The 22,899-nt window shown below is 42.1% G+C and overlaps 1 protein-coding gene across 1 annotated transcript in view; it reads left to right on the top strand.

Annotated features, from left to right (window-relative positions):
- Positions 1-22,899, top strand: part of LOC108799052 (fer-1-like protein 4) — a 71,698-nt gene that overhangs the window by 34,503 nt on the left and 14,296 nt on the right. Inside the window, 14 exon segments of the mRNA XM_018570870.1 lie at positions 2,794-2,977; positions 5,213-5,399; positions 7,024-7,400; positions 8,235-8,343; positions 9,286-9,496; positions 10,104-10,224; positions 11,276-11,376; positions 11,644-11,731; positions 13,526-13,642; positions 15,367-15,519; positions 16,206-16,389; positions 18,193-18,317; positions 20,989-21,123; positions 21,871-22,071. Coding sequence (XP_018426372.1) covers positions 2,794-2,977; positions 5,213-5,399; positions 7,024-7,400; positions 8,235-8,343; positions 9,286-9,496; positions 10,104-10,224; positions 11,276-11,376; positions 11,644-11,731; positions 13,526-13,642; positions 15,367-15,519; positions 16,206-16,389; positions 18,193-18,317; positions 20,989-21,123; positions 21,871-22,071 — 2,293 coding nt within the window.

Raw genomic sequence — 22,899 nt, forward strand, 5'->3', positions numbered from 1 at the left:
GGCCGCCCGGGAGATAAACATTTTCTCCCGGAAAGGTTTAATCTGCTCTATCAAGCAGATTAAACCTTTCCCTGCGATCGTTTTTTTTTTCTTTTCTGACATCGGGAGCCGCGGCCCGACCGTCAGTCAGAAAAGAAAAAAAAAGGCATACGATTGCATAGCTAGATTCCTATTGGCTATTGCACTTTGCAATAGCCAATAGCAAACTAGCTAATGCACCCGCCCACTGCTGCTGTCAATCAGCAGAGGGGGACCTGAATTTTTCTATCAGGTCCTCTTCTGCTGATTGAAAGCAGCAGTGGACGGGTGCATTACCTAGTTTCCTATTGGCTATTGCAAAGTGCAATAGCCAATAGGAATCTAGCTATGCATTCGTATGCCTTTTTGTAAAAAATTCTGACGACTGCAACTGTCAGAATACAAAAAAAAAAAAAAAGAAAGCCTGCAGATAGCAAAGAAGCTATTGCTTCCTGTGCTATCTGCCATCATTTCAGGGGGGTGCTCTCTCCCAGCCCCCCTAACCTCTCCTCCGTGGGGGGGGGGGGGGGGGGGGGAGCACCTCCCGGAAATGAGAGGGACACCTCCCTGAAAGTGCTTCTTTCAGGTTGGGATCCCTGATAATGTCACTTTAACTGTTGCTTCTTGAAGAAGTGGTCATGGGGACTTCTTAAGTTGTGACTGTTTTTTTAGGTGATGCTCCAGTTTCATACAGCCCCAGAACAAGTGCAGATGCAAACAGGTGCAAAACAGGTGCAAAAAAAACGTTCATTTGAAAAACATGTACAAAAAGCATGCCATTGAAAAAGTAGTGCAAGCTCTGGTCAAAACAGGGGCAAAACACATACAGTGTTAAAAGACAGATTTGCTCAGGTTAAAAGACAGATTTGCTCAGGTTAAAAGACAGATTTGCACATAAACAAAATGATCTAAGAGGCTAAAACTGTCGTCATTGCTTTGATAAATTCTCCCCATAATTTTGAGACATTTTAGCATTTAGGAAACGTGCCAATTGTAGTCATTGTTGGTACTAGGAGGAGTGAGGACTCCTGCTGCTTTAACTGGAGAGTATCAAGGCTCCTTGTGCATTCTCGGTTGAGCAAAATATGACATAGGGAATGAGATGCCATCATAATGGAGACTCAAGTGCTCTCACTTCAGTGGTTCCTAAGATATATGAATTAAAGGGTTATTCACTCCACAGGCATCTACCCACAACTGAAATGTCAGAGTTGGACTATTTATTTAAAGGAGAACTATGGGGTTAGGGCTTTTCCCTTAGTTCTCCTAAGGGTAACGGGAGGACACAGACTAGCGTCCTCCCGTCACCAAAATTCTGTCTGGATCCACCCAGCTGCGTGATTGACAGCTGGCTCTGCCTATCTAGCTGTACCCGCCCCCTCTCCCGTCCGTTCCGCCAGTTAGCGCTGGCGGATCAGACAGGGGAGGGGGGGAATCCCTGCAGGGAGCCGTCACGGCTCTCTGCACGGATAGATCGAGAAGTGAGCGAGCGCCGGTATGTGTTCGCTCACTTCCCGATCTACTGAGCCGACCTGTGACAGTTTCATTGTCATAATCTGAGCCGACCTGTGACAGTTTCATTGTCATAATCTGAGCCGACCTGTCACAGTTGCATTGTCATAATCTGAGCCGACCTGTGACAGTTTCATTGTCATAATCTGAGCCGACCTGTGACAGTTTCATTGTCATAATCTGAGCCGACCTGTCAAAGTTTCATTGTCATAATCTGAGCCGACCTGTGACAGTTTCATTGTCATAATCTGAGCCGACCTGTTCATAATCTGAGCCGACCTGTCACAGTTGCATTGTCATAATCTGAGCCGACCTGTGACAGTTTCATTGTCATAATCTGAGCCGACCTGTCAAAGTTTCATTGAGTGAAAATCACTCGCCTCATAATTCTCCTTTAACAAGACCTTTGCATATAAAAATTAAAGAGCCTTCTGCCCAAAAGTGGTATTTTCATTTTAGGTGAATACCGATGATATGAGTCGGCCCCTGGCTTCTTACTTGTCTTGGGGTATCAGGCAGTGAGATCTCTCTGCCTAATTTCTGACCCTGTTCCTTCTTATTTGTTTTGGGGTATCAGGCAGTGAGATCTCTCTGCCTAATTTCTGACCCTGTTCCTGGCACCCTTCTATTTTAGGTTTACAAGCTTTTAAACTGAAGTTTTATACTTTTTTCTATATAAAACCAGGGATGTTCAGATACCAAGTACCGTACTTAGTACATTTATATAGTAATGATTTCAGGACAGTGGTGGAGCTCCAGGGCCCTGTCACAGCTGCAACTGCTGCAACTCTGGTAGTTCTCGTGAAAATGGTAAGTATCGGCACTGGTATCTGAACTGGTATCTGAACATCCCTATATAATATTTTACAATTAAACTTTTCATATAAGGTGCATCATTGCTATGGGTTTTCCAAAGTCAGAGCATAGCAGTAGCTGTCTCTCCTTGTTTGAAACTCTATGCATAGCTACACAGAGCAGGTATAGAATGGGGGAGGCATAGTCCACTTCTCATTATTCAGCTATTAGTTTTGCAAACAGTAAAATAGTTAAGGTTAGTCTGGTAAGCGGCTGGTTGGAAAAATCTAATCATAATGAAGTATTTTCTGTTAATGTGAGTATAAAAAGTAAATATAATTACAAAACGCTGTGCATTCCCCCGTGTGAGTTAAAAGATAATTTTTTTAAAGGTACACATGCATCAGTGTCCTCCACAGTTCCAGTCTTCCTTAGGATGCTATAATGTTCTAATTTTGCTTCTTGTAGGAACTTACTGCTCCCCAAGAGGGTCCCAGCCGAGAGGCCATGGTCTAAAATCAGTGTTAAAATCTATAAAGCTGAAGGCTTACCCAGCATGAATGATGGCATCATGGGAAGTTTCTCTAAGATCATGGGGGAGAAGAAGGTCTTTATTGATCCATATGTACAGGTTCTATTTGCTGGTCAGCAGGTATGGTCCACCATCTTTACTAATATCAATCTAGATGAATATGATTACACCATCTGATTACACCATCTCTGTGCAGCAGTGGCGGACCTAACGAACAAAGGGCCCTCGTGCAAGATTTTTTTTCTCGGGGCCCCCCTTCCTGTTCCCAAGGGGGGTGCCAGAACTGGATCTCACTGGCCCCCTAACCCCCCCCCCCCTCCCAAACTATTATTTTACATTCATATAGCTCTGACATATACCATAGTACTGTACAGAGGACACTGAACCAGTCACAGCAGTCTCTGTACAGAGGAGCTTACACTCTAATGCAGAATGCCATCATCTGTAGAGGACTACAAATCCCAGCAATACATTATAAAGCAATGCAGAATGATAGTATATGAATTTGGTACATACTTTGTTCTGCCTCTTTGCTCTGGAATGCCGGCCTGATGTCTTGGGCAGAGGGTCTCAGGAGGGGTGCGGAGGGTCTCAGGAGGGGAAGATGTGCGGGCGGCAAACGTGCTGTAAGCAGATGCCGGGTGGTTCCACAGAAGGCTGCTGTGCAGGACCTAACGCACCTGAATCAATTTTAACAATTTAATTTCCAAGCTGTAGAGGTCAGTTGTAAGGCAGAGCGCAGAGGTCAGGGTGTGACGCAGATTGCAGAGGTCAGGGTGTGACGCAGAGCGCAGTGGTCAGGGTGTGACACAGATTGCAGAGGTCAGGGTGTGACGCAGAGCGCAGTGGTCAGGGTGAGACGCAGAGCGCAGAGGTCAGGGTGAGACGCAGAGGTCAGGGTGTGACGCATAGGTCAGGGTGTGACGCAGAGCGCAGAGGTCAGCAGATGTGACACAGAGTGAATAAAAACTTACAGTGCCCACAGATGTGATCTGCCCTCTTTCTCTCCAGGTGGGGGGTGCAGCCATATTCGAGCAGACTTCTCTCCAATACCTTTTCTTTAATCTTCAGCTGGCCAGTGTGCTCCTGCAGTCTTCCTCCTGTTGTAGCTGAAGTGTGAGGAGGAAGCAGCTGGTGGCCGCCGGCAGACTGATCACTGAAGCCGGCACACATTAGGGACATCTGTACAGATTCTTCTCCCCTCGGCGGCTCTTTGGCTGCAGCCGCCGAGGAGGAGAAGAATCTGTGTACAGATGTCACTACTGTGTGCGGCTTCAGTGATCGAGAGCGGCGATCACTCCTCTCAGCTCTCTCCTCCTGAGAAGCGTGATCGCCGATGCGGCGGCCGGACCCCCTCTGCCCTCAATCCCCGGGACGGACTTCAGTGGGTCCCTACAAGCGCCTTGGGCCCCTACAAGCGCCTTGGGCCCCGAGGCGGCCGCACCAGCTGCACCGGCGGTAGGTCCGCCCCTGCTGTGCAGTGTCCTTTAGGTTTACTATGTTACTTGAGGCCATATCTATACAACTCTTTCAATTTGTATCCAGTCCCTTCTTCTGCATAGTTATTGGTTGATCTATAGCAGGTTGTACAATTACATTATTTTATGTGCGGCCAGCAAGTACAGACCCATTATCTTTTGCCAATTTGGCCATAAGCTGGACTTCAGTGATCTCAGTATTTTGGATTGTATGAGGAAACGCACACCAACAGAGGAGAAACATATAAACTGCAGAGACAAGGTCCCAAATGGGCAGGATGCCACCACTGCCAGCACTAAATTCAGAAGCAGTGCAGCATCATGCCAACCTAATGTAGGCTGTGCTTGCTTCCACTACAGTGGGATGGCAAAATGCTGCCGGGGCGTAGTTATCAGCTTTGTCACTGCTGATTCACTAGCCTGTAGCTTGTCAATCAGCCCCTGGCCACACCTAGTCGGGCCCACTACTTTTCTAGATTGACAGCACTGTCTCTTTTGATGAAAGCCACCATATGTGATTTGCAGTGCCTGAGAGTGGGAGTATAAGAGGATTCAAGGAGGATTTGGCTTGTGCATCTTATAGAAACCAGATTTAGTACTTGTTCAGGCTCTCATACAGGAACATTTAGTTGCACTTTAAGTTCCCAATGTTACAGATAATAAGTAGAGCAATAAATACCCCCTGTCTGGATAGACTTTGGTACATACTAATCACATGATTGTGAGCCATTGGCTGGGGGTATGGCCAGTACCTGGTGCACAGTTGCGTTATATGTGATTGATAATCATAACTAAAAAAATTTCAGATTTGTTGGTATTTTAAAATCATTTTTGCAGCCAACAGAAGAATTGTTCTGATCACTTGTTTGCCATTTAGGGAGAAACATCTGTGGAAAGTGACACCAACATCCCAGAATGGAATGAGCAAGTCACTTTCATTGAACTTTTCCCTCCTCTTGCTCGGAAGATAAGAATTCAGGTCCTGGATGATGCTCACATTGGGGACGTAGCGCTGGCCACTCATTTTATTGACCTGCAGCAGATATCTGACCCAAGCAAAAATGGTGAGACAAATACTACATGGTCACAATAATGGCACAGTTAGGCTAGAGTGCTAAACACGTCTAACATCTAATACTGTATATGTGAACTTCATTTTCCTTGGATTCACTGTGGAAAGCTAATAAAAATAGACTTTTTTGATGTTTATTCATTTTTATAGTATACTTCTTAAAATAATAGAAAAGGCAACACAAAACATCAGAAATTAAGCATCACAACCATCACAATCAAACATTTACAATATTTTAATTAAATACGGTCCTTTTGCTCACACTTTGCGATCATTCTCATTTCCTAATGTACATCATACAAAAAATTCCAGATTATTTGCCATTACCTCTAGATAAGCTGGTGTAGTCCAAAAGGTGATCCAACAGGCCCACATTTTCATATAAATTTGCTGTTTACCCCTAGAATTGGAAGTCAAATTTTCCATAAGACAAAAAAATGATCTATCCTCTGGAACCAACAATATGATGGAGGATGTTGAGATTTAAGCCAATAAAGGAGAATCAAAGCTTCCGCACATAAAGCAGATGCGGCATGATGGATTTTTTTTTTTATAAGGCCTGTTGATTTACCCATACAATGAAACAAAAGAACCCAAGGGTCAAATTCCACTGGGGATCTTTCCTATTAGATCTACGACCAATAGACAGTATTGTAAAATTATAGGGCAGAACCAACAAATATGAGCATGTATGCCCATTTGATTACAACCTCTCTAACAATATAGAGAATTATATATACTGTATGTAAAGAGTATAATTTTGTCGGGGTCCAATGCCAACAAATTAATAACTTATAATTAATTTCCTCAATTGCATTAGCAAGCGAGGAGAAATGAATGAGCTGCAATACTTTCTGCTTCTTGTTCCCCCGAAATGACACTGGCAAAATCCTCCATTCACTAAAAAATTGGGTTTTCTGCACTATTATGATAAGTAAGTATTTTATATAGCTTTGAAATACATTTAGAAGAGGGTTGCGTAGAAGTAAATGAGGATTATAGCGGGTTCAGTTCATTTAATGCACACATAGGCTGTGGGTAAAGAGTGAATCAAGTGGCTTCATTAAATATATAGTCAATGATCCATTGCGCATACAGGGGGTGAGCCTTTGATTCCCGCTAACGATTTTATCTCATCACCTGATAGAACATGAGGACAACTGACTCTTGGCGAGATTGTCACAATGACTAAGCAGTTAATTCAGTCACATGGTCTTTACTTTGTATTCCGTACATAGGCAGCTCATATATGTCTGCTGCCTATGTACCCATGAACAAATCCTAGAAGAACCATTGAGATAATTTTAAGGGTCCAGGGAATCCTTGATAAAAATGGTCATATCTCAATACATTAGTTGATCAATGCGAGAAAAGCACCCTTATATTAGTCATCAGTGAGAGAAGGGCCACCTTACAAAGGTGGTTAATGGAAAGAATGCCAGTTACATTGATGGTAACTGGGAAGATTGCCCCTTACAGAGAGCTGAAAAGATCATTAGTGTCAGTGGTTACTTACCTGAAAGAAAGGAGGTACACTAACCTACTTTTCATAGGATAAATTAGAGCTGTTCATCATAGCCTATAAGTGTTCTAATTTTCCATCTGTTTTTCTTTAGCTGGCTTTAACCCAACATTCGGCCCTGCCTGGGTCAATCTTTACGGATCTCCTCAGAACTATACACTGAGAGATATCCATCGGGATCTGAATGAAGGTCTTGGTGAGGGGATCTTCTACCGAGGTCGGATCATGGTCGCTGTAACGCTAGAATTATTCTCCAATAATAATGTGCAGGAGAAAAAGCCCTTGCAAGCCCTCAAAAATGCCTTCAGTAAATTGAAGCTGAAGAAGAAAAGCAAAAAGTCACAGGAGAAGGAGAAAGAAAATGCGGCTGCTGCAGCAGCGGAGCGTGCTGATGGAGATGAGGATGAGGAGAAAAATGAACAGCCAAACGCGGTCACTGTGGAGGTGGATGATATCCTGCCATTGCCAGAGGTAACCAATGGATCAGGGACCTATGTTATAATGTTTATCTCATGATCATAATGGAGCAAGCTCACTTTTCCTAATCAGAACACCAGGACTGTGCAGTATGTAGGCAGATGAGCCTTGTTATTCAAAAAGATATATTGAAAGGGTTCTGTAGGTTGAGGGCATTTAAGAATGATATGAACATGCATCTACTATCAAGGGTTAGTCCAAATAAACAAATAATATCAGCTTTTCGGTGGGTACTGAGGCGTTCCTAACAGTTTCTAGGACTGGTGGTGAGATCTCTGCAATTGCAGTTACAGGTCATATCCCACTCTTTTTCCTGGATATTTAAAATATTTTATGTTATGAAGAATGCACAAGGAGAAGTGGCAACAACTACAGGTGGGGACCACCTGGTTCTTCAATATGGGTGGGAAAAAAAGTTATAGCAGAGAGATCCACCAAGAGTAATTAGAAGACAGGCACAGCCGAAATTACACATTTGGCGACATTGATCTTTTAGTCATTCATTTAAATGAATATAATATTTGTTATAATACACCAACATTAACACCAACAGACATGCATGGCTGCAAACTTCCAGCTATATCTAGACCTTGGTAAAAGTAAACCGTGTGTGAAAGTCACGTCACCTCAAGCAAAATCATGCCTGAAGACAGCTGCCCAAAGGGGGTAGGGTATTGATGGAAGTGGATGGTGGCTTACAATATCCAGTTTTAATAAGAAGCATGTTCTAATAGCATTATGTGCTTCGTTTAGCAGTAGCTTACCAGAAGTTCCACAGACACCGTTTTAAGCCAACTGTATCTGATCTTTATTTGTCTTTTTATGCAGAATGCTTTAGGAGTAAAGGAAGAGTTCCTTCTGTTTGGAGTGCTATTTGAGGTCACAATGATGGACCCCAGTATTGGAACCAAACCTGTCAAATTTGAGTTTTCTATAGGTAAGTAGTAATGGTTTTCTGATAGCTCTAAAAGAAAAGGTTTTGAGATTCAGTATTAAAAAGGAATGCATAGTGGCTACGTATATACAGTATTTTCCTTTATTGTATATTATTATTATTTTCTTATGTTACATTTTTTAGTCAGGTAAAAATGAAAACATGCATACAAATATTATTTAATAGGGATGCAAAGATACCAAGTACAGTACTTGGTACAAATACAAGTACAGACACTTTTCCATCTCCAAGACTAGACTAGAGAAAAACTCAAAAGTTAGGAGGCAGATGTCATTATTAAGAAGCATTGGCTATGGGGCTCCTGGGATTTGTGCATCCCTGTTTTAATATATATATATATTAGGGATGCACCAATACCATTTTGTTCCAGACCAAGTACAAGTACTAATACTTGTCCAAGTACCCACATATACCAATTACTGATACCATTTTTTTTTATTGTCATGTGACAGTTTTTCTAAAACAATACAGACTAATGATTTCATGACAGTGGTGGAACACCGCTGCAATCCTGGTAGTTCTTGTGAAAATGCCAAGTATCGGCACTGGTATCCGTGCATCCCTATTATGTAATATTTACCACAGCCAAGAGGTACAAGACTAGTACTCCAAGTTCTCCAAAGGACTATCTACTGATGTGCTCTGAAATGCTTGAATGATCTGTATGTTGAATAGATCCGAACAAGATATTAGACTACACACACTTTTGAGTGAGGGAAGGGACACACCCATCACCCTCTCTGCTAGTGGAAATGTGTTATCTGCAGGAGTAGTCAACAAGTGCGGTGGCAGTGCCGGGGTTCCTTTTTAAAAAGCCCAACACAGCTTCTGCAAACCCTGTGTTAAATTCTTATTTTAGGGGATCTAGGCAAATAATGAAAAACTTGATGATGAAAATTGATGTAGAAATTCTCTATTACACAGGCAACTATGGTAAAACGACTGAAATAATCACTAAATCTTCTAAAAAGAAGGAAAAATTGGAGACGGTACCAGAGGAACGTCAGGGTCTACTGGACACTGCATCAGAGGATGAACTCAGTGTGGATATGGAGGAGGAAGTGACCTTAAAAACCGACCAGCATGGCATATCGGTGACACCTGGAAAGAAGCCTCAGCGCACAGAACCAGACAAGTAATATACAACTAAGATTACAGTAATGGTCAAGTCAGTAGTTAATAACTGCTGCAGTGTTGCAGCAGAGAGCAGAGCTTACATGTCCGCCCGCTGAAGAGAGCAGAGTTTATGAGTCCGCCCTCAGAAACTGCAGCACTAATATGTATGAACCCTAAGACATATTGGCACTGCACTGGACATTTTCATCAGCTCAAAGTGAGGCTGGTTCTCTAGTAAGCATTTGTGGATACAAACACCGATACTTACATTTTAATTATTGATATGATTGATCAATGGAGTACAAGTGCAGTGACATCACCACACTTGTAGTCCATTCATAGTCTGTAGCTTGGTATAGACAGGGACTGGGAGGAACAGTCTGCAGGAGCCAGAACATTTTCCCTGATCCACTGATCCACTGATCACAGTTGCAATGCAAAACAAAAAATCAATCAATGTGCATTTTTTTCTTTAATTAATATGTGTAAATTTTTTGCAATGGTGGACTATGCCTGGGAGATGACTAGTTGTGGCTGTGTGCAATTGATATGCTGCTTTATGAATGCTTGTATAATCAAAGTTGAAAATGTAACTCTATTGTTCTGCTTATTTTTTGTTTATATAGTTCATACAGTTACTTACCCCTGGGTAACGAAAGGCCATGTGTCTATGTATGGAGCCATTGGGAGGATCACAGTTGGAGACTGTGCAACTCCAACTGGATAATCAAGATAGCAGAGCGTCTGGTAAGAGTCAGAACCTGGAATAGTACTAGCTTATGGTACTCACTCTTTTAAAGAGCAAGCCTAAGATATCAATACAATGGTACTTATAGAGCTAATGCCAGGAAACACCACATCTAAAGTCCAACTTCAGTCAAAAGTTTTATCTTAGTTTTTGGTAGGCATCAAAACTTTTCATGTTTTAATTGCTGGCTGTGTCCTCACTGAGGAGCTTTCCATTAACTTTCCGTCCTGTGACACCAGGACTAGAAATAAAGAGTTTGGGTGTCACCAGAGCAGGATGACACGGGAAGCACTATAAGCCCAACAAATGTTCTAACCCCTTCCCACTCTACAATGTACTTTTCTGCCCCCATCAGAGAGATATCCCATTCTTCCATTGTGACTCTAGGAATAGGAAGTGAGGGTAGGTCTCTTCATCAGGGACACAAATAAAAAGAAAAACCTAACACAGGTTTCAAATCCTCTTCTCCCTGTAGGAAGAGGACAAAGGTTCTGGCTGGAGGTGGGCTTCAAGTCAAAACAACTAATCATCGTATTTTAATCTGACTCATACTACACATGTATCCCTGCCCTTAAGGAGCTTACAGGTGAAGGTCTCTATCTCACAGGCATACATATACTAATGCTGTGTTAACCCCCAGCATGTGGAAGGACACCCACTCATGCACAGGGAGAAAATGCAGACTCCATGCAGATGGTGCCGTTATCAGGATTTGAACCAGGGACCCCCAGTGCTGCAAGACAGAAGTTACATAGTATTTGAGGTTGAATAAAGACACAGGTCCATAAAGTTCAACCCATAGCGTGTATGTACTGTATATGATTCTGCATGTGTATGCGTGTGTATGTGTCCCTATGATCTTGTTTTTAAGGGTATGTTACGGTGCTATCCACTAAGCCGCCATGCTGCCCCCATGAGTTTGCTGGATCGTTTGTAAGCTTTGTCCTTGAGCAAGCTTTCCTGAATACTTCTGCTTGCTCCTCTATCATCAGGAGTTTAAAATGGTAATGGCGTGAGTTTGTCAAGTAACTATACATATTCCTTCTGTAGGAACGTGGACTCGATGAGGTTGATAAACTCACAAGGAGACCTAAATCCAAGCCAGAAGTCCGTCTGAAGCAAGTCCTAGAAGAATTTGTGGCTGGCTGCAGGTTAATGATTCTGTGAAAACTATTACTCAGATGAATTACTACCTATGTGATTTGGTTATGCAAACTTGTAAAACCAGAGTTTGCTATTAGAGGCGGTACGTGAGCACTGGAATATGCAGGGTCCTCCAGGCAGTTAGAAGATGTTCTATTGTTCTTTTTCATGAGGTTGAAAGCCTTTAAGGATTCTCTGCTACACTTCTAAGACAAAGACGAAATGTACTTATATTAGCTGCATGTTAATGATAATTTTGAATTGCTCTCTTGCAGACAGTACTCAATGAATGCTCGAAAGAGGACCATGGCTCGTCCCAACAACTTGGACCAATGCAGGATAAAATCTCTTCCTCACAATATTGTAAGTCTGCGATGTATATATTGTCACAAACAAAATTCTTAACCAAAGACACTGGAATAAAAGCACACTGGAGGATGAGGATAGTGAGCAGAGACATTGGTCTTCAGGGAAAAGTGCTACATAATAATATGTAAGAAAAAGTAACGGGGCTTCTGTGCAAAATCGGAAAACAGTCCCACTTATATCTCATACAGAAGCTTTTTTTTATGGTACCAGTCAACGCTTGGCCTTCTAACTTTCAATACAACTTAAAGGAAACATGTAAGCTATTTTAAATGTTTATACTGTACATAGGAGTCCTGCCTTAAAGCAGAGAGCATGACCTTATGTGCTCTTTCTGATCCAAGTTCCACTTTGTTACTAGAGCTTGACCTATCTAATCCAACTCTCGCTTTCCACAATTTCATCATGATGCTCAGCTTACCAAAATTACTGTTCTAACGACCTTAGCAAAGTTAGGTAGGGCATGCATATCTTTGCAATTTTCTTTAAATAATACATTTGTTCTTGCACAAGAAACTTGAAACAGTTTTTTTTTTTTTGGTGTCAAGCCCTAACCTGGGAACTCAACCCTCCCTGTAACCCTAAGTCTAATCCTCCCTGTAACACTCTCAATAACCTTCCTTGTAACCCTTGCACTTTCCCTCCCCATAACCCTAACACTAACTCTCCCGGTAAAGCTAACGCTAACGTTCCCTGTTAACTTTCAATGTAACCCTAATACATACCATGCCTGTAACCCTCACCTTAACCTTCCCTGTAACCCCTTCACTAAGTTTCACCATAACCATAACACTAGCCCTGTCTTAATTACCTGTACCCTGCTTTCACATCTGAGCGACATGAAATATGTGCTTCTTTTTTTTTGCATATCTTTACACGCGTTGTACGCGCATATATTATGAAGTCCCATGTTTTAATGAGCAGATTGTGGCACATGTGACGCGCGTATTCCACGCGTAAAAAAAGAACAATAGAAGAAAAATAAGAATGCGCAAAAACGCGTGTTTTGACCCTGTTACTCTAACACTAACCCTCCCTGTAACTCTCACAATGACCATCCCTATAACCCTCACACTAACCCTCCCTGTGAACTTCCTAACACTAACTCTCACTGTTACTCTAACACTAACCCTCCCTGTAACTCTCAAAATGACCATAACTGTAGTCCTCACACTAACCTTTCCCACAATCCTAACACTAAACCTGCCTCACACTAACCCTGTAACACCATCCCTGCAACTAAAACCTGGCTATAACTCTAGCACTAACCCTGCCTTCAACCTTAAGACTAACCTTTCCCATAACACTAACCCTTCCTACAACCCCAACACTAACCCTTTCCACAACTCTAACACTAATCTTCCCTTCAACCCTGACTCTAACCCCCCCTTATCCCTAACACTAAACTTCCTTATTTGCACATTAGCCATTCCTGCATTAATGGTCAACCTATCTGTGTTGAAATATACCAGAATCAGCATACCGATGCCAAAATGTACTCTATTTTTTCTCGTGTCAAGCTTAATTGTTCTGACACTATAACCTAATATTGTGTAGGTTTATTTTGGATATTGCTTTCCTTCACATAATTTGTAGAAAGGTAATGCACAATACCTACCTACCCTTCCCAAACTAACAGCTATGTCACATCTGAAGCGTGCTTTATCATAAAGCAAATGTTATTATTACACTATTACCCCATAGCAGTGACCTCTGTAATGGAACTAAGCATACACACAGCTACAGTCACTGTCGCCACCCTAAACACCTAAATGTATTTTATCCCTCTAGATCATGGCTGCCAAACAAGCAATGAGAGCCAGGCGCCAGCTGACCAAGAACAATGTGAAACAAAAGATTAATGACGGGAGGAAGATTTTAGCAAAAGTTCGGATCGTGGCTAAAGAGGTTTGTTCATGTTACAAATGTGTACACTTGTGTAGGCAGGCAAAGCAAGCAATCATTTATTAATAGGTTGACTATGCCCCAACGAAAGATACCAAAGTGAAATTGATGGGAAGTATTCTCTTATATTTCTTATGATATTTTATTATATTCTTCATTATATTGTAAGTAGGTTAAAGACAATGAAAGTCATGGGGGGATGTATACCTGGTATTACACTAGGTGGTCCCCATAGTGGCAATCGATCGTTACTTTTATCTGCTAATTCCCTCCAGCGTCAGAGCTCTTAGAAGCCATAATGTGGTATTTTCTCAATTCACTACTGCCCATAATATTTGCACATAAGAGCATCTGACCAGAATGAAACGCTTAGGGGATTAGTGGTTGGCCCTTTTGCCATGCAACACTAGTATCCCTGGTCCAAGTCCCAACCAGGACATTATGTGCATGGCGTTTGCATGTTCTTCCTGAGGTTATGTGGGATGCTACATGCTAAAGACATGCTGGTATGTTAAGTTTAACATTATAAAGTGCATAAAAAAATATACTAAACAGTATCTAACAAAAATGAAAGAATAGGGATGCTAAAGTGGACCTGAATTTAAAGGTCTCTGCATATAGCTGGGCAGACGCCAGTCACACGGCACTAGCGCCCTAGGTGTCACAGATGAGAATAGAGAATACTATACTCGTCAATGCATGGTACTAGCATCTAGGGGTGCTAGAGGTAGTTGGGGTGCTAGCAAACTGCATCCACCTGGCTATACCCTGGGTGGAACTTCTACAAATGAAGCCGATTATATTACATTTATATTTTGTATTACATGCTCAGGGTAGGACAGGGTAGGGTAGGGTACATGGCCTGTAGCTTGTTCTACAATATTTTGTGTCCCTCTTCTGCCTTTTCACTCTCTCCCACCAATCCTGGCGCCAGCTTCCTTTGTAAGGGTGGCTCCAGGCCTCCCAAGGAGGAGCCACCTTTGCATGCATGCTGATGGCAGAGACAGACTCCAAGCCCAGACAATGATGCTACCTGTGCAGATATGCAAAGGCAGCCAATGAGGACTGACGGAGCATGCATGCACAGTGGCACAGGTAGCAGTGGAATTATGGGACATACAGGCATAAAGAGGGGGTACAGGGGGAACTTCCTGTGACGTGATAAGTAAGTACTGTCCGACTACAAGTTCAGGAGAAGTGGCGGACAGGAATACGGAAATACAACGGTGAAAAAATAAAACGGAATAGAGAACATTTATAAATGTTAACTGTAGCTAAGCAGTACCTAAAAAATCCTGGTAAGTAAATGTGCCTGGGCACTACTGTGCCTACAGCCTCACAGCTGTATATCTGCAGGGTGAGATCTAAGGCTCACTACTGTGCACCTCACTGTTCTCTTTGCTGGATTCTCTGACATGAGGAAACAACGTCCTGCCACTACAAAGATGGTCGCCTCAACACAGAGCAACAGTGCAGAAGAAGACATGGTAAGTCATTAATGGGGAAATATCACCTGCAGGGAGACCACAGGCAATACTGGTGGTTGTTTGTCCTCTGCTTGCCTTTTTTGGGCACAACTTCCAGAGTTCAGCTCCTCTTCAAGTTACCAGGGCTTTTTGACAGCTGCAAACATAACTCAACTCTGGCATTGTGTCATTTGTGGTTTTATTTTCTACATTGTGTTGTATTGAGCAGTAAATGGATTGCATAGTTTCCTTGTCTTACAGCCCCAGTGCACGCTACCTGACGTTCTGGTATGGATGTTCAGCAATAATAAGCGACTGGCCTATGCACGGATTCCAGCGCAAGACATCCTCTACTCTGTGGTGGAGGAGGAGAAGGGGAAGGACTGTGGCAAGATCTCCAGTATCTACTTCAAGGTACAAATGTTGCTTCTATTAAAAAAAATAGATGTGATCTCTTATTTCAGTCACTATGGAACATTCCTGAAGAGCAGAAAGTACAGGGAACCCGTAGTGAAGAGGTATTGAAGCTGCTGTTGCTGATCTCTCCTTCTGAAAATACTAGTTATGATGATCCGATTCCTTCAGTATTTTCTAAGTCACTGACTCAGAACATTAGGGCCCATTCACACCATGCAGTTTTGTTGCTGGGGCACTAACTGCCAGTGGCCAGGCTAAGACCAAAAAAAGTCATACAGGGCTATTCACAAAAGGGTGAAGAGTTTGGAGAAGGCAGGAGAAATTAACAATCTAGGACAACATAGCTGATTTGGAAAAATTCTCCAATTCAGCTCGCTTTCCAGTTCGGCTATGTTGTCCTAGATTGTTCACTTCTCTGGCCTTCTCCAAACTCTTCACCCTTTTGTGAATAACCCTGATAATGGTTGTGCAATAGACTGTCATAAATACGTCAGTGAAGTATTTGCCTAGTTGGCCAAAAGTACACAGCCAATTAAAAAGCAGCATGTAACATCCAAAAGCAATGTTGCAAATAGGTTAGTGTTGTAGCATGCCATACACTCATGCTGGTAAATGAATATCGCTGCAAGCATTTGGCTGTAAGAAATTGGAGGTAATTTTAGAGTGAATCTCTTTCTGATCAGATCCCAGGATCATACAGCGGTGAAATCTTTGCCAAAGCCGAAATCTACATGTGGCTGGGAGTAAAGAAGTATGCCAAGAACAGCACAGCGGATCTGCCTGAGGATTACAAGCTCCTCTATGACAGAAACGGAGAACTGGTGGAGGCTCCAACCCCCAATCCACCAATTCTTCTTCTGCGGGATGGTGAGAAGTTCCATTCTGTTATTTATATTGTAGATCAGCAGAAAGTTTTAACTTACGGGGAAGCTGTAATGGTTTTTGTGTATGTTATGGTCAATTTTTTTTTTTTTAAAGTTTCAAAAGAGATGTTCTATATAATTATAGAGATAAATGAAATGAAAGGGTACATCCATGACACCCAGTTCACAAATGCACAAGAACCTACTGCTTGTTTTTGTCAGACAGTGTAGCTGTCCTCTGAGTCATTTAGCAGCTTGGGTCAACTGACCTTTCCCGCTAATCAGATTTATTTATGGCATGCAGCTGTTAGAAGACCCTCGAGAAAGAGATCGGTTCTCCATAGAGCTTGCCACCTATTAGCTGCAATTTGTAAATACAAAACTTTTCAAATGACAGCATAAATTAGCTAAAGTAATAGATTTAAAATCCAAGCTTTTTAAACAGTTAAAGTGAACCTGACCTGGCCTAAAACATGCCTAAGTGTGAATCTGACCTGGCCTAAAACATGCCTAGCATTGCTGAAGTTTATCTCCTTGTGATGCCTATCGGTACTTATCATCTACAATATGATCTTTTTGACCTTGTTGAGCCCCATGGCCCAGGGTTTACAATGGGGTGCAACATCTCTCCAAGTTAAGGTTAAGCCCTGTCCCTTTCTAGTACTAATCTCTGCCCACTGACATTCCCCTACCCAGGGCCAGAGCCTCAAATGCCCATTGAGGTTTTGGCCCTTGACAGTTAAAGTCTACAGAGTGAGATTTTTGGGCCGGGAGGGGACAAAGCTTGCAACAGGTTTGGACCAAATTCAATACAAAGTCCATATACCTTGTTGCACTCCTTATCAGTCTGTCCCAATGATAATGGGTGCTCGCAATGACCGCGGATGGCGCCGCTCACAATGCAACAGTAGATAGGAAAACGTTATCACCACTCCAATCCAGAGATTCACATTATTGTAAAGTCGAAGGTTAATAACACAACTGGTTCTCCCCTTGTCCTCTTCTGGTGATAGCTTTGATGGTTCATTGAAGGGCGGGGGGAAGCGGGGAATCAAGGCCGACTTGAGAAATATGGAATTTTCTGTTTTTCCTTTTTTTTTGATACATATGTTAAAAAGCCTGTTTTAAAACTTGCTTTATCTTATGGAAACCAATAAAAACTTTGAAATGTAAATCCAATTTATTGGCAAATGTAATAAAGACAAGCGCTTTCGGGGGCGCGCAGGGTCCCCTTGATCAGGCTCAGTAGTTTGTCACTACTGAGCCTGATGAAGGGGACCCTGCCGGCCCAAAATCTCACTCTAGACTTTAACTGTCAAGGGCCAAAACCTCAATGGGCAGAGGCTCTGGCTCTTTCTCCTATCTACTGGACCAAATCCAAGCCCTATTGGACAGCCTGTGGCTATGATCCAAATGGCTCCATAGGGACAGAGGTATTATTTTAAAGTTTAACCTAGGTAATTACAGGGATTTCCTGGAGGTGCTTCTTTCCACAGTTCAAACACCTTCTGGTAGGTTCATTTTCGTATGGCCAAATCAGCCCTAGTACAAATAAGTGACTGCTAAACGATGTTAGAATTGTAACTGATGTAAAAAGTACTGTGCACGTCTTCTGAACCAACATTATAATAATGCAGTAAAAGTATAATAATTCCAACTGTCCACCTTTTTTGGTGAACACAGTCATGTTTTTGTGTGCTATGCAGGTATGGTCATTAAGGGCATGGCTGTGTGGATAGGCAAGATTTGGGCAGAACTGGTGGAATGAGGTTAAAGGTGTCCCAATATGTCTTCTTAATCTCTGTAGATTACCGCTATTTCCAGCTGAGGGCTCACATTTACCAGGCTCGGGGAGTACTATCTGCCGATGACAATGGCTTGTCTGATCCATTCGCTAGAGTTATTTTTGGAGGTTTATGTCAGAACACACAGGTAAGAATATATGTTATACTTACTACAGCCTGAGGCAGATACAAAGGGCAAAACAACCAGAATTTATTGCCTGAGCAACATCAAGTTTTCAGAATAAGAAGCCATCAGGCAATCTGCAGAGAATCTTTCAATTCATAAAACAAAACTGCCTGATTTTCTGAATTTTAGATCTGCATGCAAATATTCTGGAGAATCAAACATATGTTAACTGCGAATTCTCATGATTCCAGCATGACAGAGTAATCTGCCAATATTGTTAGGTGGCTTTGTGTCACGGTCTGGGGACCGGGGCACTAGGGTATGTGAGCTCTGGGGTTTGAGGAGTTAGTAGGAGTCACAGACAGGAGGGATATCTGGGATGTTGGTCACAGAGGGAGAGGAACTAATGGTCTGTGCGTTCTCAGGACGCACTAGAGGCGCAGAATCTAAGAAGGGCCAGGTATTCGACAGAGCCTCTAGTGGTGAGGATGATTGGCTGCTGGACACCTTCCAGGTTGCGGCTCTCTAGCGCACCCACACAGAAGCAAAGGACTAGTAGAAGCACCGGGGAACTGGATACAAACAACAGGTAGGGAAGAAAGTTGAAACCAAGAGGAGGAAGATAGGAACAGTGTCACACAATGAGAGAAAGAGAAAGTCACAAGCAAAAGGTGCAAAACGCACAGCAGAACAGCAGAGTATGCTGAAGAGGGTAGCTAAACAAGGACACCCGGGAAGGGTAAGTAGCTTATAGGCACACCTAGGAGCAGGAAGGTGTAACATACAAAAAGTAAGCAGGAGATGTGCGTTGCTCATGCATACAAAGAAGCAGGATAGCAGAGAGAAAAGTACATAAAGAAGCACAAAGGGATGTATGCACACAGGGGGTGTGCAGACAAGGACGAATCCAACACAACCACAAGGTAAGAGAGGAGCACAGAAGTAAAGGGGTGACAGCAAAGCATAGGAAGATACACTGGAAGGTAAGATGGAATTGAAGTACAAGAAAGCAAGTAAATAGGAGGAAGCAAACAGACAAAGGCTGGAGAGGGAAAACACAGTAGAAGTGAGGCAAAGAAGGCAGTATAGAGAGACTCACAGCACACAGGTGAAAGCAATTAAGGTCTGCAGCAATATACTAAAGGTAACCACTGAAATACTATAGTAGGGGCGCAAGGAGCAAAGCAGGGGATAACGCCAAACAGGGATACCAGCTGGTACAGGGAAGCCAAAGGCACAAGGATCCAATAGCAAGTGCAGGGAATAAGATCCCAGGGATAGTTAGAGGCACAAGTTAGAGGAACAAGGCATAAGACTTGTTGCTCGCACCAAGAGCAACAAGTGAGTACAGTACAATGTGTAGCACAGTGGTAAGGATTTAAAGCTGAGAAAAAGAGAATGAAATAGAAAGAAAGAAATAGGGAAGGAATGCAGGAAAGATAGGGAACAAATGAAGGAAGGAGGAAAGGGGAGGAAGAGAAAGGAGGTAAGGAAGGACAATATCAATCGAAGAAAGACAAAGGAGGATGGAAAGGATAGAAGGAATGGAAGGAAGAAAAGGGTAGGAAGGAAAGGAAAAGAAGAAAAATAAGGAAGGAAGGAATGAAGATAATGGAAAGGAAGCAAATGCAAGGAAAGAAAAAAAAAGGAAGAAAGGAAGTGAAGGGGAAGGAAGGGAAGGAAAAGGAAAGGAAGAGAAATGAAGAGAAGGGGTAAGAGGAGAAGAAAACCGAGAAAGGAAAGGAAGAAAGAGAAGGGAGAGTAAAGAAAGGAAGAGAAGGAAAAGAAGGAAGAAAAGAAAAGGAAGGGAAGGAGGAGAAGGGAAAGGAAATCAAGAGAAGGGGATGAAGGTAGAGATGAAAAGTAAGGAAGGATGAGGAAGGAAGAGAAGGCAGAGGAATGAAAATAAAAAGGAGGAAGGAAAAAGAAAAAAAAGAAAGATCGAAGAGTAAGTAAGGGAATGAACAGAAAAGAAAGAAGGAAGAGAAGTAAGGAGGGGAATGAAGGAAAGCCAGAAAAGGAAGGGAAGAAAGAAAGAAAGAAAGAAAGAAAGAGAAAAGGAAAGAAAGAAAGGAATAGAAGGGACATTAAAGAAGAGGAAGATAGTAAAGAAAGGAAAGAAAGAATGGAATAATGAAACTTGATATGCATTCCAATGTTCATTGTATTACATTTTAACTTAATATTACTGTTGGTCCTATTTACTGTATGAACCAATACAATGCAGTGATACGTCCTGAGAAAATATGTTAGACACCCCCACCCAATTCAACCTATTTTACATGTAAATATTAACAGGGTTATTCAAAAAAGGGTGAAGAGTTTGGAGGAGGCAGGAGAAGTGAACAATCTAATACAACATAGCTGAACTGGAAAGTGAGCTGAATTAAAGATTGTTTCCCAATCAGCTATGTTGTCCTAGATTGTTCACTTCTCTTGTCTTCTCCAAACTCTTCACCCTTCTGTGAATAACCCTGTACATCTTTATTTCCTAATATATATATTTCCTGATATATATATATATTTTGGGGCTTGCAGATTAAGAAAAGTTAAGGGAAGAGAAAATATATTCACTAAAAATAAACCCTCCCTACACATGTACTCCCTCCTATAAGGAAACTTACTCTAGTAAAGGTGGCAGCAGGGCCCATTCTGTTTACATCACCAAGGTTCTGGTTTCTGGTTTCTGCAGATCATTAATGAAACTCTGGCGCCCATGTGGAATGAACTGCTCATCTATGACAATATACTGATGGATGGGAATAAGGAAAACCTAAGGAATGATCCACCTCTTATCATTATTAATATTTATGATCAAGATAAGTTTGTAAGTACACACTGCTGGTCTCCCATATCTGCCTTGATAATGCTTTCTTCCCAACTGTTAGCTCAGAGTTTACTGTGTCTATATAAAGATACCCCAGTTTAAGAAGAAAACAGTTTGTGGAGGTATAATGGGGGATATCTTTCTTTTCTGATGCAGCTTAACCTTGGTTCTATCATAAACCACACCACTTGCATTGTGTTTAGTGTGCATTGATGTGCATTAAATGCACTTGAGTTGACATGCATTATTTTTAACATATTGATGCTTGTTATTTTTGTAAAATAAATTATTTAATATTACTTTATAGCACATTACAGGGGGGGGGGGGGGTATGTATTTAATATTAAGACTGAGACTACATTCTCTAAGCCTGTAGTTATTTCTCTTTGTGGATATGCCTATTTTTGTCTGAATCCTATAGCATGATTTAATATCTCCCCAGCATGTTTATGCCTGCTTAAAACATGACCAGAGCAGGAGGACAGAGACTGCAGAAAGACTCACAATGGAAGTGCCTGTAGCAGAAACTACAGGCACTTCCATTGTGACAGGATAATCTGAATTTTCAGCTGGTGTGTAGAGGATAATAAGAATTGTATATAAAGAAAGGTAAATTAATTACATTGTATTACATTGTACATTGTAATTGTATGGCGTTTATCTTTAAAACGAAGAAAGCCTGCTTTTCCTGCCTAAAGATTTCTAGTATAATTTTAAGGGTGTTTCTTGCTTTGTAATATTTTGTAGGGGGCACCTGATTTTCTTGGCCGCGCATTTGCAACACCCATCGTGACATTACTGGATGAAGAGGAGGCAGAAGACGCAGGGTTTAAATACGGCCAACCCACCTTGCAGTTCTTTGACATCTTCAAGGGAAAGACTCCTGCTGGGGAGCTTATAGCTGTATTTGAACTCATTGAGATGGAGAACAAAACCTTCATGAGAGAGGTGAATTTGGAGATGAAGTCTTGTAACACAGGCAAGAGTTTACTAATGAAAACGGACAGTATGCGTGACCATATCATCCTTGTGGTACCCTCAGGCAGCCCAGCTGACAAATTATTTGGGCAGGTTACTCTGTTGGATTGCTAATGTTCCCCTACAGATAACAGCTATTATGAACAGATGAAGCTATCATCCTGCAGATCCCGTTCCTTGGGTCTTCCCCTCCATAAACTGAAAATGCTTTATTTAGACCAGGGGGAAAATTGGATTAGGATAGAGTGACTTTTCTAGTCATACAGATTTTACCATTATGTATTTCCCACCATTATTACCATGTGGACATGCTATTTTGGCAGGATACCACCTCTTCTGCAGGTGCTGTGTCGAGCAACTCTCACTTTTCTTCCCCTCTTTGTCATATAATGGTACCAGCATCAGGTGCACCACTTAAAATTCCAACAGATCTAATCGTCTGCTTTTACCTTACTTTATCTATCTGCACTTTCCTATACTGAAAGCTCAGCTTCTGTGACACTGTCCTGATGGGCTCTCTTGTACACTATATGACCAAAGGTAGGTCAACACCCCTCCAAATTATTGAGTTCAAGTGCACATTGAGTTCAAGTGCACAAAGTCACGAAGAACTTAAATGCTCAGGGCCCTGACCTTAATCTTATTGAGTACTTTTGGGCTGAATTGGATGGGGATTGCTGACCAGGCCTCCTCGTACAACATCAGTACCTGGCCTCATAAATGTTCTTTTGTCTGAATGAGTACGCATTTCCACAGATACACTTCAAAATGTTGTAGAAACCTTCCCAAAAGAGTGGA

Source organism: Nanorana parkeri, unplaced genomic scaffold (genome assembly GCF_000935625.1).
Source record: "Nanorana parkeri isolate BGI_ZX_2015 unplaced genomic scaffold, ASM93562v1 scaffold1617, whole genome shotgun sequence".
Classification (NCBI taxonomy): domain Eukaryota; kingdom Metazoa; phylum Chordata; class Amphibia; order Anura; family Dicroglossidae; genus Nanorana; species Nanorana parkeri.